Raw genomic sequence first — 14,590 nt, 5'->3', positions numbered from 1 at the left:
GCTGCCAGGGTGCCCACCAGGATGGGATTGCATCTCCTTCCTCCCCGTAGGGTCCTCCAGGAAACCCCGGCCCCCCCGGCCCCCCCGGCCCTCCCGGCACCGGCATCGACATGTCGGCGTTCGCGGGGCTGGGCCAGCCCGAGAAGGGCCCCGACCCCATCCGGTACATGAGGGCGGACGAGGCCGCCGGCAGCCTGAGGCAGCACGACGTGGAGGTGGACGCCACGCTCAAGTCCCTCAACAACCAGATCGAGAGCATCCGCAGCCCCGAGGGCTCCAAGAAGAACCCGGCCAGGACCTGCCGCGACATCAAGCTCTGCCACCCCGAGTGGAAGAGCGGTAGGGACGCCCCAGGGACCCCCCTGGAGTCGTGTCAGGGGTGGGGTGGGGTGGGTGTTAGGGAAAGGTTCTTCCCCCAGGGCGGTGGGCACAGCACCCGCTGGAGGGTTTGGATCATCCTCTGGGGCACAGGGTGGGATTTTGGGGTGTCCCGTGGAGGGCTGAGGGTTGGACTCGATGATCCCTTCCAGCTCAGCATAACCCTGTGGAGTCAAAAAGAGCCTCCACCCTCCTCCTCCCGCTCCATCCCTCTCTCCCTCACACCCAGCGAGGCCAAGGTGGGCGCTCCACCCACCAAACCCTCACCCTCACCCCGCCCTCTGCCCTCCCTGCAGGGGACTATTGGATCGACCCCAACCAGGGCTGCACCTTGGACGCCATCAAGGTCTTCTGCAACATGGAGACGGGCGAGACCTGCGTGTACCCCAACCCCGGCAGCATCCCCAGGAAGAACTGGTGGACCAGCAAGGCCAAGGAGAAGAAGCACGTCTGGTTTGGGGAGACCATCAATGGCGGTTTCCACGTGGGTGTTCCCCCCGGGACTGGGGGGTGGAGGTCGAGCAGGGGGTGGAGGTTGAGAAGGGGGTGGAGGTTGAGCAGGAGGTGGAGGTTGAGCAGGGGGGTGGAGGTTGAGAAGAGGGTGGAGGTTGAGCTGGGGGTGGAGGTCGAGCAGGGGGTGGAGGTCGAGCAGGGGGTGGAGGTTGAGCAGGGGGTGGAGGTCGAGCAGAGGGTGGAAGTTGAGCAGAGGGTGGAGGTTGAGAAGGGGTTGGAGGTCGAGCAGGGGGTGGAGGTTGAGAAGGGGGTGGAGGTTGAGCAGGAGGTGGAGGTTGAGCAGGGGTTGGGTGAAGGTCGAGCAGGGGGTGGAGGTCGAGAAGGGGGTGGAGGTTGAGCAGGGGATGGGTGGAGGTCGAGAAGGGAGTGGAGGTCGAGCAGGGGGTGGAGGTCGAGAAGGGGGTGGAGGTCGAGCAGAGGGTGGAGGTCAATCAGGGGGATGGAGGCTGAGCAGGGGGAGAGCGTTGGGTGTCCATTTGGAGGGTTGGGATGTCCCTCCTTGGGGTGAAGCTGACAGGTGTTACACGACACACTGGCTGACCCAGAGTGTTGCTCAGGGTTGGGGCAATTGGGGTGAGATGTCTGCAACCACCTGGGGAGGCAAATTACGGGAGACCCCCCCCAAAAGCAGCCTTGTGGCAACACCCTCAGGGTCTCCAATGTCCCTCCTCCTCCCCCCCCTTCCAGTTCAGCTACGGTGACGAAGACCTGGCCCCCAACACGGCCAACATCCAGATGACCTTCCTGCGCCTCCTGTCCACCGAGGGCTCCCAGAACGTCACCTACCACTGCAAGAACAGCGTGGCCTACCTGGACGAGGACACGGGCAACCTGAAGAAAGCCCTGCTCATCCAGGGCTCCAACGACGTGGAGATCCGCGCCGAGGGCAACAGCAGGTTCACCTACAGCGTCCTGGAGGACGGATGCACGGTGAGCCCCCGGCAGGGTCCGGGGCTGCGAGGAGGAAGCTCAGGCAGGGGTGGTAGAATGAGTCTAGAGGCACAGGAAGGAATCCCTTCTCAGACTGGAGAACCTGGGGCTGAAAATCTACCAGTAGAGTGTAAGATAGTAGAGTGTAATATAGATTATAATAATACACTCTATTGACAGAGTGTATTTTGTAGTAGCACAGTGCACTGCAACAAAGCAATTATTGAAGCAGTTTATTAAAGCTGGCAAAAAGAAACAATTATTAAGCGGAGATCTGATGTAATTTGCCCAGACTGGGGGAGATCTCTGCTCTCAGCCTCAAGGAGTGGCATCCCCAGCCAAGGGAGAAACCTCCACGCACCCACCCCAAGAAGGGTCATGTCAGAAGAACCTGACTGGACTTTTCTAGCACAAAGTGGCTGACTGCCAGTCACACCTTCCCAGGCCAGCCACCAGCTTATCTGCCAAATCAGACCTCAAAGAGCAGGGTGGGGGGGTGTGTGTTCAAGCTGAAGAACCAGGATGGTTCCAGCATAATTAACACCGAGAGACTCCAACAGCCGACCGAGAGCTCGGTGGGATTTTAGGTCTTCTCAAAGATGATGAAGATGATGAGTTGGGGAGGGGGGTCAACCTGGTGATTGAGGTGGGGGGGAGTTTGAGGGTGTCTAATACCACCTTTAATCTGGTTCTTTTTGCCTCCCCCCCGCCAGAAACACACCGGCAAGTGGGGCAAGACGGTGATCGAGTACCGGTCGCAGAAGACCTCGCGCCTGCCCATCGTGGACATTGCACCTTTGGACATTGGTGGAGCCGAGCAGGAGTTCGGCGTAGACATTGGCCCAGTCTGCTTCTTGTAAAGGAACAAAAAAAAGCAAAAAAACAAAACAAAAAAACCCAACCACACACACACACACAAAAAATAAGGATGGTTTTATCGGTGCGTTCGGTCGGTCGTCGTTCGTCGTGGTGTTTCGTTCCGGGGTTGTTTTTCTTTGTTGGGGGAGGGAGGGGGTTGTGTTTTGTTGTTTTGGTTGGTTTGTTCTTTTTTTTTATAAAAACCCAGCTGTAAAAAAAAAAAAAAGAAACAAAAAAAAAGAAGAGCCAGCAAACTGAAACACAACCCCCCACCAAAGGAACCCGAGGAACTTCTCAATCTTCTCTTTCTTTCTCTTTCTCTCTCTCTCTTTCTCGTACGACTCCCGCCCTGCACGGCTGCGACGACCCCCCCCTCTCGACTCCCGCCCACCTCGTGCCGAGGCCGTCGGGGCAGGCTGCGAAATCGAACCAGTATTTATTTATTCTCTCCCTGTTAAGACCTATTTTCGTGTCGAAGGTCGGGTGGAGGTGGGAACATAACGGGCCCCTTCCCTGCCGAAGGGACGTCGCCAAGTCCAGGTAATCACGAATCCCCTCCCGTGTCCCCCCTCCTTTTCCCCTCCGTGTATCACCAGAATTCTACGTGAATGACACAAAAGGAAAAAAAAAACACAAACAAACACAAAAAAATGGTGCTATTCTTGTGTAAAACAAGTCTGTATTTTTTTTTGACATCGGTTGATATAAAAAAAAAAAAAAAAAAAAAAAAAAAAGATGAGTTTTGGTGGAAAGTACAAGCTGGTTTTTTTTGTGTGTGTGTTTTGCTGCGTCCAAACTCCTCCCTCCCTCCCCCCTTCCTTCTCAGCTGGGATAAAGGAAGGTTTGAAACGCTTCAGGTGGAAAAAAAAAGAACCTTTTAAGGTCCTCTCGTTTTTGGGTCAGCGCTCCAGCTTTTCTGGGTTGAGGCTCCTTCACAGTAAGAGGGAGGGAGGAAAAACCACCCAACCAAAAAGTAAAATAAATCCCACAAAAAACCAAAAAAAAAGGAGGGGGGAAAATAAAACCAATTTAAGGGGAAAAAATCTTGAAACCCCAACACAACACCCCCGAGGTTCCACTGTGGGACTTCCTGTCCCACCGCACCCCTAAATTCAGAATATCCTGTGACTCTGGAGCAGCACTGGGGCCACCAGTTAAAACCAGTAAAGGCTGAGGGAAGCAAACCAGTCTGGCCATGGAGGTTGGGGGGCTCCTCCCCACTTCCCCACCCCCCCCCCCAGATTTTTGTCCCATTTTTGCAGGTGCAAAACTCCCAATTTGGGGCTGCTTTGCGGTGTCGGAAGCGGGAGAGTCCGGGGCTGCTGCTTGCAGTTTTTTAAGGGCTTCATAAAAGTCACCTACGTTAAAATCCCTCTCCTAATCAGGCTGCTAATTAGAGGCAAAGTCTCAGAAGTCTTGAGGAAAAGTCAGCCCAGTGACCCCCCCCGAGGAGTTACAAACCCAGTCGGGTTTGTTCACGGATGGAGCGGGGACTTCACGAGTTCCACGAGGGTCCTTTTTGCTTAAAAAACTCTTAAAAAGCTCTTTTGCTTTGTTTTGTTTTGTTTTGCTTCTGTTGCAAGAATTTCAGGTAGAGAAATTACAACTTTTTAAAGGATTAAAAAAAGCAAACCAAATCAAAACAAAACAAAACAAAACAAAAAAACAACCCCATTTTGGGGGCCCTTCATCTCAGTTTGAAACACACGCCCAGCTGGGAGCAAAAAGCACCTGAGGCTGAGATCCTTCAAAATAAAAACCCAAAACAACCCAAAAACCACGTTGGCAGGGGAAATTCATTAAGGGGGATTGGGGGATTAAGGAGGATTTTCAAAATAAAATGGCCCTTTAAAAGGCCAAGTGCTTTGCCACATGACCTGGGAGAGAGGGGGAAGCTCCCCTAATGATGAGAGCTCTGGCTGCCAGCCCTCACCCCACTGATTTGGGGTCAAACCCTCGTCCTGCTCAGCCAAGCAGCAAGTTTGGGGTTCCTGCTGAGAGGGGGAGGGGGCAGCCCCCAAAAATCCCCCCAGGATGCTTGGAAGGCGTCGTGGGCATGAGGAGGGGGAGAAAGGTGGGTTTGGGTTGAAGAGGGAGGAAGGTGGGAAAAGGCAGGACTGAGCCCAGCCAGGTTTTCAGGAGCCTGGACAAAAAGCAAAGCTCGTGATTCCTTCCTTTTCCACAACAAAAAAAATAAATAAAATAACTCCTCATAAATCCAGGGGCTTCCAGAATTTGGGGGGAGGGGGAGAAAAGCTCATGGTGAGGCTGGGGTCGCAATTCCAGCTGGGAATGGGTGGCTTTGTGTCTCCCCCCTTGGTCTGAGCTTCTTCAGCCTCATCCCCCCAAAAATCGTGGGCTCATCCCCAGAGAATCCACAAAGATGGACAGGACAGAGGGAAGGAGCAGCTCTGGTGTGAGGAGAGGCTGGGAGGGTTCACCTGGAGAAGGGAAAGTCTCCCTGGAGCCTCTTCCAGGGTCTAAAAGTGGCTCCAGGAGAGCTGGAGAGGGACTTGGGACAAGGGGTGGAAGGACAGGACACAGGGAATGGCTTCATGCTGGGAAAGGGGAGATTCAGGTGGGATATTGGGAAGGAATTCCTGGCTGGGAGGGTGGGGAGGCCCTGGCATGGATTTCCCAGAGGGTGCCCCATCCCTGGAAGTGTCCAAGGCCAGGTTGGAGCCACCTGGGATAGTGGGAGGCGTTCCCTGCCCATGGCAGGGAGTGGAAATCAAGATGAGCTTTAAAAGCTCCCTCCTAACCCAGCCCGTTCTGGGATTCTGTGACCAAAAAAAAAAAAAAAACAGTGAAAGAACAGGTATTTCTGGGCAAAAAGACAACAAGAGAGCAGTCACAGCCCTGGGACAAAGCCAGATCTTCTCCCTCAGACAAAGGACAGCGCAGGGTATAACATCCAACTCGAGTTTAATCAGCACAATCGGGCTCCACCAGGCAGAGATCTCACCCCTCGAAGAAGAAAGCAAGGTGTGTTTTCGTGTCCCCGGCACACAAAAATCGAGCACCCCCCCTCTGAAAAGGGGCCTGATCCGCTCCCACCCCCTCCCCTCCCCTTCCCCCAGGCAGGCAGGCAGACAAAGGGGCAGGGCACGAACCGGGGGCAGCTCCAATTCCAGCGGAAAAAAAACCAAAAAAACCCAAAACAAACTCCCGAGGGGGCAGCAGAGGAGGGGAACGAAAAGTCCTGCGAGTTGGCGTGGGGGAAAGGGGGGGGAAAAGCAGAGCTGCCACATCGATTTGCTCCCGGGAGGCTGCTGATAGCGACCCTCAGGAATGCGCCGCTCCCGGCAGGGGAGCCTTGGAAAGCCCAGACTCCCACAGGAAAAAAAAAAAAAAATTAAAAAAAAAATCACTTTAAGTCCCCTGTTTGCCTGCGGTGGAGCACAAAGTACAAAGCTGCACATGCCCTCTGGTTTCAAATCGCGGCGGGTGGAGGGGGGGGACAGGAAGGATCAGAACGAGGAGGAGGTGAGTTCAACACAAACCCTCAGGAAGGCAGGCAGTCTCTCAGCAGACCCAAACCACCGTGGTGCCAAAGGTTTTGCTTCCTTTGCCTCTTTTTGGCGCCCGTGGCAGAGGCAGAAGCTTTCCCTGCACGTCTTCCCTAAGGGAGAAGTGTCCCTTTGGACCCAGGCACGCTGGGATAAACCAGGAGAACCTCAAACGCCCCCAAGCAGTGCCAACCTTCCAAACAGGTGGAAAAAAACACCACACGAAAACCTTCGGGGGATTTCAGAGCCTGAAGCTTCCCCCAAGTCCAGTTTCCCTACTAATAAAAAAAAAAAGGTTTCTCCAGAAGCAAAGGCTTCGTGGAGGGACCCGTTCCTGTGGGCACGTGGAAGGGCTCAAAAAAGGACCAGGAGCTTCCAAGTGCCTCCCACCAGGGTCATTCACGACCCCCCTGCTTCCAGTTCAAGGTGTCTGTGCCCTTCCAGCTGTGCCTTCCTTCAGGCTGCCCCAGGTGCCAGAGGGTGGGTGGAGTTGGAGCTGCAATCCACGTACCGGTACCGCTCCACCGAGCTCTGGCTGGCGTGCCCCACGTAGGAGAACTTCACCGAGGTCCTGGCAGGGCCAAGAGCAGTTAAAACCATCACACACACTCCTCCTTCTCCCCCTTCTCCCAGCCTAAAAAGTGCAGAACCCCTGGAGGTTTTCCTGCAGGGAGAGGCAGGGCTGGAAGCGCAGCCTCGGGTTGGGAAAGGAGGTGTGAGCAGGGGGAGAGCAGAGAAGCACCTACCTCATGAAGATCACAACGTTGTGGACCTTCACCTTGGGGTATGTGCAGAAGAAACTGGAGGAGACCAGAGCAGTGGGTCAGCAGCCAAAAATGATTTATAATTATTATTTTTTTTTTAACAATTAGATTTATAGTTATCGTTACCACAATAATTCCTCACTGGTGTCAACTCAAAACCACATCACGACACCCCGAAAAAGGGCATTTCAAGTGATTTTTTCTTTGTTTGTTTGTTTGTTTAGCAAACAGCTGCTTCCCAGGGAGCCAGCACAGGAAAACCGGGTCATTTTCAAAGCCCAGGTTCCTTTGCAAACTTTAATAAAAGCCCCTTTGACCCCACTCTCTCTCCCCCAGCTCCCTACAAAGAGCAGCAAATCCTTACTACACGTAGGAGAAAGGTCCACCCAGCTCTGCCTTGACGGTAAAATTCACCTGTAACGGATTAAAAGCAAACATTGTTGATGTGCAGGTAAAATTCACCTGTAACAGATTAAAAGCAAACATTGTTGATGTGCAGCTCGAGCACCCCCTGGGTTTTTTTGGGGGGGGGGGGGATTTCCCACTTGCTGACGCCTTTGGGGCTGTGAGATGTGGCACTGAGCGGGGCTCTGAGGTGCAACTCGTGGTGGTGGCCCCAGGTTTCCCCCTTGACTCCCAGGGGCACAGGAATTACCAGTTTGTCACTCAGGGGGAGGATGCTGGAGACGTTGGTGACCTGCTGGGTGCCCACCACCCTGTTCATGTACTGCACCTGGCTGCTCAGGCTGCCCACGGCCACCGAGTAGAAGTTGGAGTTCCTGATCCTTAAGGTGGCCTGGAGGGAGAGGAGGAGGAAGAGATGTGGACGACAGGGACCTTCCCAGAAGCTCCAAGTTCATCCCCCTCAAAACAAGGCAAAGAACCCGTGGAAAACTTTACCGTGATGGCCAGGAGGACGACGGAGTTCTTGTGGTCGAACCACACCTGCACCACTTTAATCCCCTCGTCCTCCACCAGCACCGAGTGCGGGAAGAGGAAGAAAACCACCAGCCCGCAGACCAGCAGGCAGAGCAGCACCGAGAGCAGCACGTAGAGTTTCCTGGGGAAAGGCAGGGAAGGGTTCACCTTCCTGTGCCCTCCCACCCAGAGGGAGACTCTGGATCTGAAAATCACCCCGCCACCCACTCGTTCTTCCCGGGGCACAGACACAGAGGCGCTGCTCTGAATTTTCAGTATCACAACTGCTCTCAAAACCCCCCTTTTCCAGCAGTTCATTCTCTGAGCAGGCACAGTTTGGGGTCACCCTCCAGATGTGTTTCCCAGCTGGGTGGTTTTGCAGATGCTCCAAAGATGCTTCAGCGAGTAAAAGGATGGTTGTTCCCACACTCACCCCCACAGCGGGATTTCACGGGGGAGGATTCAGAGTTACACTTTTAAACCGGCTTTGTTGGTGGGTGGGGATGAAAACAGATGAAGGTGGTGAAGGGTTTAGCTGCAGCAGCAAATGGTACAAAAAGGAGCCCTGTTTGTAAATCCTCCCCCTCTGTGAACTCACGTTCTCTGGGGACGAAGCCGCTGGTCGCTGTAGGGGATCAGAGCCACCAACTCATTCACCTGCTCTGGGAAGCAAAGGGAAGCAAAGGGAAGCGTTATCTCATCCCACAGGTCAAACAAACGACATTTCCACGAACAGTTTGAAACAAAAATTTACAATTTACGACCAAAACGACTGAATGTGTCACCTTAAACACTCAGTAAATGGGTGTTTAAGGGCCAGAGAGGAGCAGTCACCTGTGGGGATGCAGCCAGTGCCTTGGCAAGTGGGGCAGGTGATGCTGTCCTGGCCTGTGAATTCAACGTAGGGGAACTTGGCAATGTCTTCCACACGGTCTTGGCTGTCGAGTAAATCATCCTCCTCCTCCTCCTCCTCCTCAGCTGCCTTCCTCTGCCTCGGGGCAGAGGGGAGGGGAAGCACAGCACCCATGGCAGCTGCTGGGGGAGGGTCCCTTCACCTGGACACCTGGAGGCAGCAGGAGCAAGTGGGGTCGTTTTAAACGGGGTTTTTAACCCTGCTTGTGGTCAAGGAGAGCACCCCCCTGAAGCTCCCCAGCTTCCCCAACCCCCTCCCCAGACAGCAGCATCTTCTCAGACATCCCCCCCCAGCCTCAAAATAAGAAGTACCAGGCCTGGTGACATCCCCAGAAACAGCCCAGAGACCCCCCAGACCTCACAACAGGATTACAGACCCCCCTGGATGCCCCCCCAAGGAACCCCCTGGGACCAGAAACACTCCCCAGGGACCCCCAGGAGAGGAACTGGCCCTAGTCCCGACCCCCAGGACCCCCCAGGACGGCCTCTCAGGGACCCCCCAGACCCCTGGGATCACAAACACCCCCAAGAGACCCCCCCAGGGGAAGAACCATGCCCAGTCCCGACCCCCAGGACCCCCCAGACACCTGGGATCCAGACACCTCCAGGACCTCCCAGACCCTGGGATCACAAACACTCGACCCCCCAGACCCTGGGATCAAACACCCAGGACCCCCCAGACCCGGGATACAAACACCCCCGACAGACCCCCCCCAGACCCCTGATCACAAACACCCCAAGAGACCCCAGACCCCACCACAGGACCCCTTCCCGGGACCTCCCAGACCCCGGGATCACAAACACCCCAAGAGACCCCAGGAGGAACCATCCCGGTCCGACCCCAGGACCCCGAGACCCCCCAGACCCCTGGGATCACAAACCCCCCAGACCCCAGACCCCAGGATCAGACCCTTCCCGGGACCCCCCAGAGCCCTGGGATCACAAACACCCCCAGAGACCCCTTCCAGACCCCTGGGATCACAAACACCCCCAACAGACCCCCTTCCAGACCCCTGGGATCACAAACACCCCCAACAGACCCCAGCCCCCCAGGACCCCTTCGGGACCTCCCAGACCCCTGGGATCACAAACACCCCAGACCCCAGAGCCCTGGGATCACAAACACCTCCAACAGACCCCCTTCCAGAGCCCTGGGATCACAAACACCCCAACAGACCCCTTCCAGACCCCTGGGATCACAAACACCTCCAACAGACCCCCTTCCAGACCCCCTTTCCCGGGACCCCCCCCCATCCCCTCAGGTCGCTCCGCCAGGGGGCGCCACCCCCCCACCCGCACCCCTGCCCCGCCGCCTCGCGCCGTTCCCGCGCGCAGCCGCCGTCGCTATGGCAACAGGGGCGGGGCCTGGCCCGTCCGGCCACGCCCAGCTGGATGATGTCACGCCCTCTTTTTTCCGGAATGGGCGGGGTTTTACCGGCCCCGCTGGGGGTGGGGCCACCATCGCTCCACCTCCTGGGCGTGGTCAGAGCGCCGCGTGCGCGGGAGTCACGCGTGGGGTTCCCCCCCCGAGGGCGGGGCGTGTCTTAGAGCGCACGCGCAAGAGCAGAGGAGAGAGGCGGGGCCAGGAGCGAAAGAGGCGGCCAGGGCGTGGGGGCGGGGCCAGGGCGTGGGGGCGGGGCCAGTGCGTGGGGGCGGGGCTTGTCCCAGTACAGCGCTCCTGGGACCAGTTTGGGGTCGACCAGCACCAGTACGGGGGCCTCGGGACTAGTGCGGGACAGGCCCGGACCAGTACGAGGGTCCCCGGACCAGTACGGGACGGGCATGGCCCAGTATGAGGGTCCCCGGACCAGTACGGGACCAGTACGGGACCAGTACGGGACCGGCCCGGCCCAGTATGAGGGTCCCTGGCCCAGTACGGGACCAGTACGAGGGTCCCTGGACCAGTACGGGACCAGTACAGGACCAGTGTGGGACCGGGCGGCCCAGTACGAGGGTCCCTGGACCAGTACGGGACCAGTACGGGACCAGTATGGGACCAGCCTGTCCCAGTATGAGAGTCCCTGGACCAGTACAGGACCGGCCCGGCCCAGTATGAGGGTCCCTGGACCAGTATGGGACCAGTACAGGACCAGTATGTCCCAGTATGAGAGTCCCCGGAGCAGTACGGGACCAGCCCGGCCCAGTATGAGGGTCCCCGGACCAGTACGGGACCAGCCTGGCCCAGTATGAGAGTCCCCGGACCAGTACGGGATCAGGCCTGGCCCAGTATGAGAGTCCCCGGACCAGTACGGGACCAGCCTGACCCAGTATGAGAGTGCCCGGACCAGTATGGGACCAGCCTGGCCCAGTACAGGACCAGTACGGGACCAGCCCGGCCCAGTATGAGGGTCCCTGGACCAGTGCAGGACCAGTATGGGACCAGCCTGTCCCAGTATGAGAATCCCCAGACCAGTACGGGACCAGCCTGGCCCAGTACGAACCAGTACGGGACCAGTACAGGACCAGCCTGGCTCAGTACGAGGGTCCCCAGACCAGTACAGGACCACTATGGGACCAGCCTGGCCCAGTATGAGGGTCCCTGGACCAATACGGGACCAGCCTGGCCCAGTATGAACCAGTACGGGACCAGTACAGGACCAGCCCAACCCGGTATGAGGGTCCCCAGACCAGTATAGGACCAGTACAGGACCAGTACAGGACCAGCCCAGCCCAGTACTGGGGGGGGAAGCCCCAGTGTGGAGCCCCCACATCCCAGTTTGAAGAGCCCTGTCCCAGTATGAGCCCTCCCACACCAGTACAGGGACCCCACCACACCAGTCTGAAGCCACCTGTCCCAGTATGAGCCCTCCCACACCAGTACAGGGACCCCACCACACCAGTTTGAGGGCACCTGTCCCAGTATGGAGCATTCCCACACCAGTACAGGGACCCCACCACACCAGTTTGAGGGCACCTGTCCCAGTATGAGCCCTCCCACACCAGTACAGGGACCCCACCACACCAGTTGGAGGGCACCTGTCCCAGTATAAGCCCTCCCACACCAGTACAGGGACCCCACCACACCAGTCTGAGGGCACCTGTCCCAGTATGGAGCATTCCCACACCAGTACAGGGACCCCACCACACCAGTTTGAGGGCACCTGTCCCAGTATCACCAGTACAGGGACCCCACCACACCAGTTTGAGGAGCCCTGTCCCAGTATGAGCCCTCCCACACCAGTACAGGGACCCCACCACACCAGTTTGAGGGCACCTGTCCCAGTATGGAGCATTCCCACACCAGTACAGGGACCCCACCACACCAGTTTGAGGGTACTTGTCCCAGTATGAGCCCTCCCACACCAGTACAGGGATCCCACCACACCAGTTTGAAGGCCCTGTCCCAGTATGAGCCCTCCCACACCAGTACAGGGACCCCACCACACCAGTTTGAGGGCACCTGTCCCAGTATAAGCCCTCCCACACCAGTACAGGGACCCCACCACACCAGTTTGAGGGCACCTGTCCCAGTATGGAGCATTCCCACACCAGTACAGGGACCCCACAACACCAGTTTGAAGAGCCCTGTCCCAGTATAAGCATTCCCACACCAGTTTCCAGAGGGAAAACTATGGAAAAACACCCAATTCCCCCCAAAATTCCCCCAAAACATCCCCGTGGTGTCCCTGGGCAGTGCCCGATCTTTGCTCCATCTCCCCCCTCAACTCTCCTGACATTTTTATTCCCTGTTTTTCCCAGGTTTTTTGGTCAATTTTGGGCCACTTCAACCCGAGGTCCCCTCCAAATTCATGTAAAAAATATTCCAGCTGGTCTTTTCCTCCAGGAGAGGAACAAATAAAAAAATAAAAAACCCCACCTGGGTCAACATTTCTTCCCAAAATCCTCTCCAGGGGTTTTTCCCCTCTCCAGGGATGTTTTCCCACCTCAATAGATGGAAAAATGAATTCCTTCCCCCTCACAATCACCCCAAACCATCCAAATCCGAGTTTCAACGAGCAAAATATTCCAATGAAACGTTTCCAGAGGCATCGGGGCCGCTCTCCGATGGAAAGTTTTTATGGATCATTTGTTCTCTCCTTCCCAAGAGCAAAGTGTCAGGGGAGGGGGGGGAAGTGGGGGAGGGGGGGATTCCTGGCTCACCTTCCCTACTGGAATTGGGAGCCTTGGGGGTGACTTTGGGGTGATTTGGGGGTGATTTTTGGGGGTGATTTTTGGGGATGATTTGGGGATGATTTTTGGGTGCTTTGGGGGTGATTTTTGGGTGGTTTTGGGGTGGTTTTGTTGGCGTTTTTTGGGTGTTTCTGGGGTGATTTTTGGGGATGATTTGGGGGTGATTTTTGGTGCTTCGGGGGTGATTTTTGGGGTGGTTTTGTTGGCTTTTTTGGGTGTTTCTGGGGTGATTTTTGGGCATGATTTGGGGGTGATTTTTGAGTGCTTCGGGGGTGATTTTTGGTGTGGTTTTGGGGTGGTTTTGTTGGCGTTTTTTGGGTGTTTCTGGGGTGATTTAGGAGGGCGTTTTGGGGGAAGAATGAACCCCTCCTGCATCCCTGCGCAATTCCTGCCTCCAATTCCCTCCAGGGACAGGAAAGAGAGCAGAGCAGAGCCAGGATCTGCCCCCCATTCCCTCCTGCCAGGTGGATCCAGGGCGGGAAAGCAGCTCCAAGGTCAGAAGAGAGCGAAGAAATCAAAACCCCTCACCAACCACAACCCCCTCCCAACCGCTTGGAGCTCAAACCCAGAGCTGTGGGAAAAGGTGGGCTTGGCAAGAGGGGAGTTTTTCTTGGAATTGAGGAGCCTTGGGAGATATTTGAACACCAAAAACACAACCCAACAGAGCTGGAATGGGGATGTGCAGCTCCTCCCGGGCAACCTCACCCACAGCCCCTCTCCCCACCCTCCCCAAAACCCCTTCTGCGCCACTAAATTGCCTCTAACGAGCTCCCATTTCTTCCCCCAGACGTTGTTTTCCCCTCATTAAATCCATTTGAAGCTCTTTAGGCATCATCCCCCACGCAAACAGGGGCTGCTGAACCCGCTGCTCCGAGTGGGGAGGGCTCTTTTTCTGGGGCATTTTGGGTTTAGGGGACACTTGATCAACCCTGGCGCTTCCTGGAGGCATTTCTTGCTGGTTCACTCAGCCTTTGCTGATGGTTTCATCCCGGATTTTGAGGGATTTGAGGATGGAAAGGGGAAAAATTGATGAACACCCCGAGTTTTTTTAGCCCTGGGGTGGCCCAGGTGATGGAGCAGCTTCGGGTTGGGGCTGCAACCCCACAAAGTTTGACTCAGATCACCAATAACAGGATTTGGGATGGTCAGGGGCAGTGCTTGGGACTCATCTTTGTCCCAAACACCGCCAGGCCCTGCAGGAGCAGCCAGATCTGGGTGTCCTGTGGGTCCCTTTGGTTCCCCCAGGGCTCTGTGGGGCCACTTGGAGCAGCTGGAGGGCTTTGACATTTGTTTTTTTTTAAAAAAACCACATCTCCTTCAGCAAAAAGATGTTCCCAGAAGCCTTTTAAAAGGATCAAGGCCTTCCAATCAGCCCATGGAACAACGTGGGTGCTCAGCTATTTGGTGTCTCAGCCTCAATCAAAGGTGACAAGGCCCAAAGCACAAAGACAAGGAGACCTCCCCAAATAATCGGCCCGCGCTGAAAACCCCGGGTCCGAGCAACAAAAACCAGCAAATATTGTTCGTGTGCGTAATACTGATCCTTAAAAATAAAATAAAAATAAAAATAAAACAAATTCCCTAAAATCCTGAAGCCCCTCCAAGCACCACAGGCACAGGAATCCATGGAACTCCACCGGGAAGCTGCCGGGGAACACCCAGGAGCTCTCTCTGGGC

At 56.1% G+C, this 14,590-nt stretch overlaps 2 protein-coding genes across 4 annotated transcripts in view; one reads left to right on the top strand and one right to left on the bottom strand.

Annotated features, from left to right (window-relative positions):
• Positions 1 to 55: 55 nt before the first annotated feature.
• LOC126649899 (collagen alpha-1(II) chain) lies at positions 56 to 3,382 on the top strand. The gene is made up of 4 exons (XM_050334265.1): positions 56 to 339; positions 675 to 862; positions 1,579 to 1,821; positions 2,535 to 3,382. Exons 1-4 carry the CDS (start codon positions 111 to 113, stop codon positions 2,679 to 2,681), a joined length of 807 nt encoding a protein of 268 aa, XP_050190222.1. The 5' UTR covers positions 56 to 110; the 3' UTR covers positions 2,682 to 3,382.
• A 2,380-nt stretch (positions 3,383 to 5,762) lies between these two features.
• TMEM106C (transmembrane protein 106C) overlaps positions 5,763 to 14,590 on the bottom strand; it is a 159,788-nt gene continuing 150,960 nt past the window's right edge. The window contains exons 1-9 of one of the 3 annotated variants that reach the window (XM_050334262.1): positions 10,082 to 10,177; positions 8,705 to 8,933; positions 8,469 to 8,532; positions 7,853 to 8,012; positions 7,608 to 7,748; positions 7,317 to 7,366; positions 6,935 to 6,988; positions 6,700 to 6,759; positions 5,763 to 6,301 (exon numbers count right to left, since the gene is read on the bottom strand). In XM_050334262.1, coding sequence (XP_050190219.1) covers positions 6,205 to 6,301; positions 6,700 to 6,759; positions 6,935 to 6,988; positions 7,317 to 7,366; positions 7,608 to 7,748; positions 7,853 to 8,012; positions 8,469 to 8,532; positions 8,705 to 8,897 — 819 coding nt within the window. In that variant the 5' untranslated portion in view covers positions 8,898 to 8,933; positions 10,082 to 10,177 and the 3' untranslated portion in view covers positions 5,763 to 6,204. Of the gene's footprint in view, positions 6,760 to 6,934; positions 6,989 to 7,316; positions 7,367 to 7,607; positions 7,749 to 7,852; positions 8,013 to 8,468; positions 8,533 to 8,704; positions 8,990 to 10,081; positions 10,178 to 14,590 lie in introns of those variants that run through there. The other 2 variants (XM_050334263.1, XM_050334264.1) reach the window with 2 other exon arrangements.

The sequence above is a fragment of the Myiozetetes cayanensis genome, unplaced genomic scaffold (genome assembly GCF_022539395.1).
Source record: "Myiozetetes cayanensis isolate MyiCay16 unplaced genomic scaffold, myiCay2020 scf51, whole genome shotgun sequence".
Classification (NCBI taxonomy): Eukaryota; Metazoa; Chordata; class Aves; order Passeriformes; family Tyrannidae; genus Myiozetetes; species Myiozetetes cayanensis.
The sequence above is the reverse complement of the archived record's forward strand: the minus strand, read 5'-3'. Positions and strand labels throughout refer to the sequence as shown.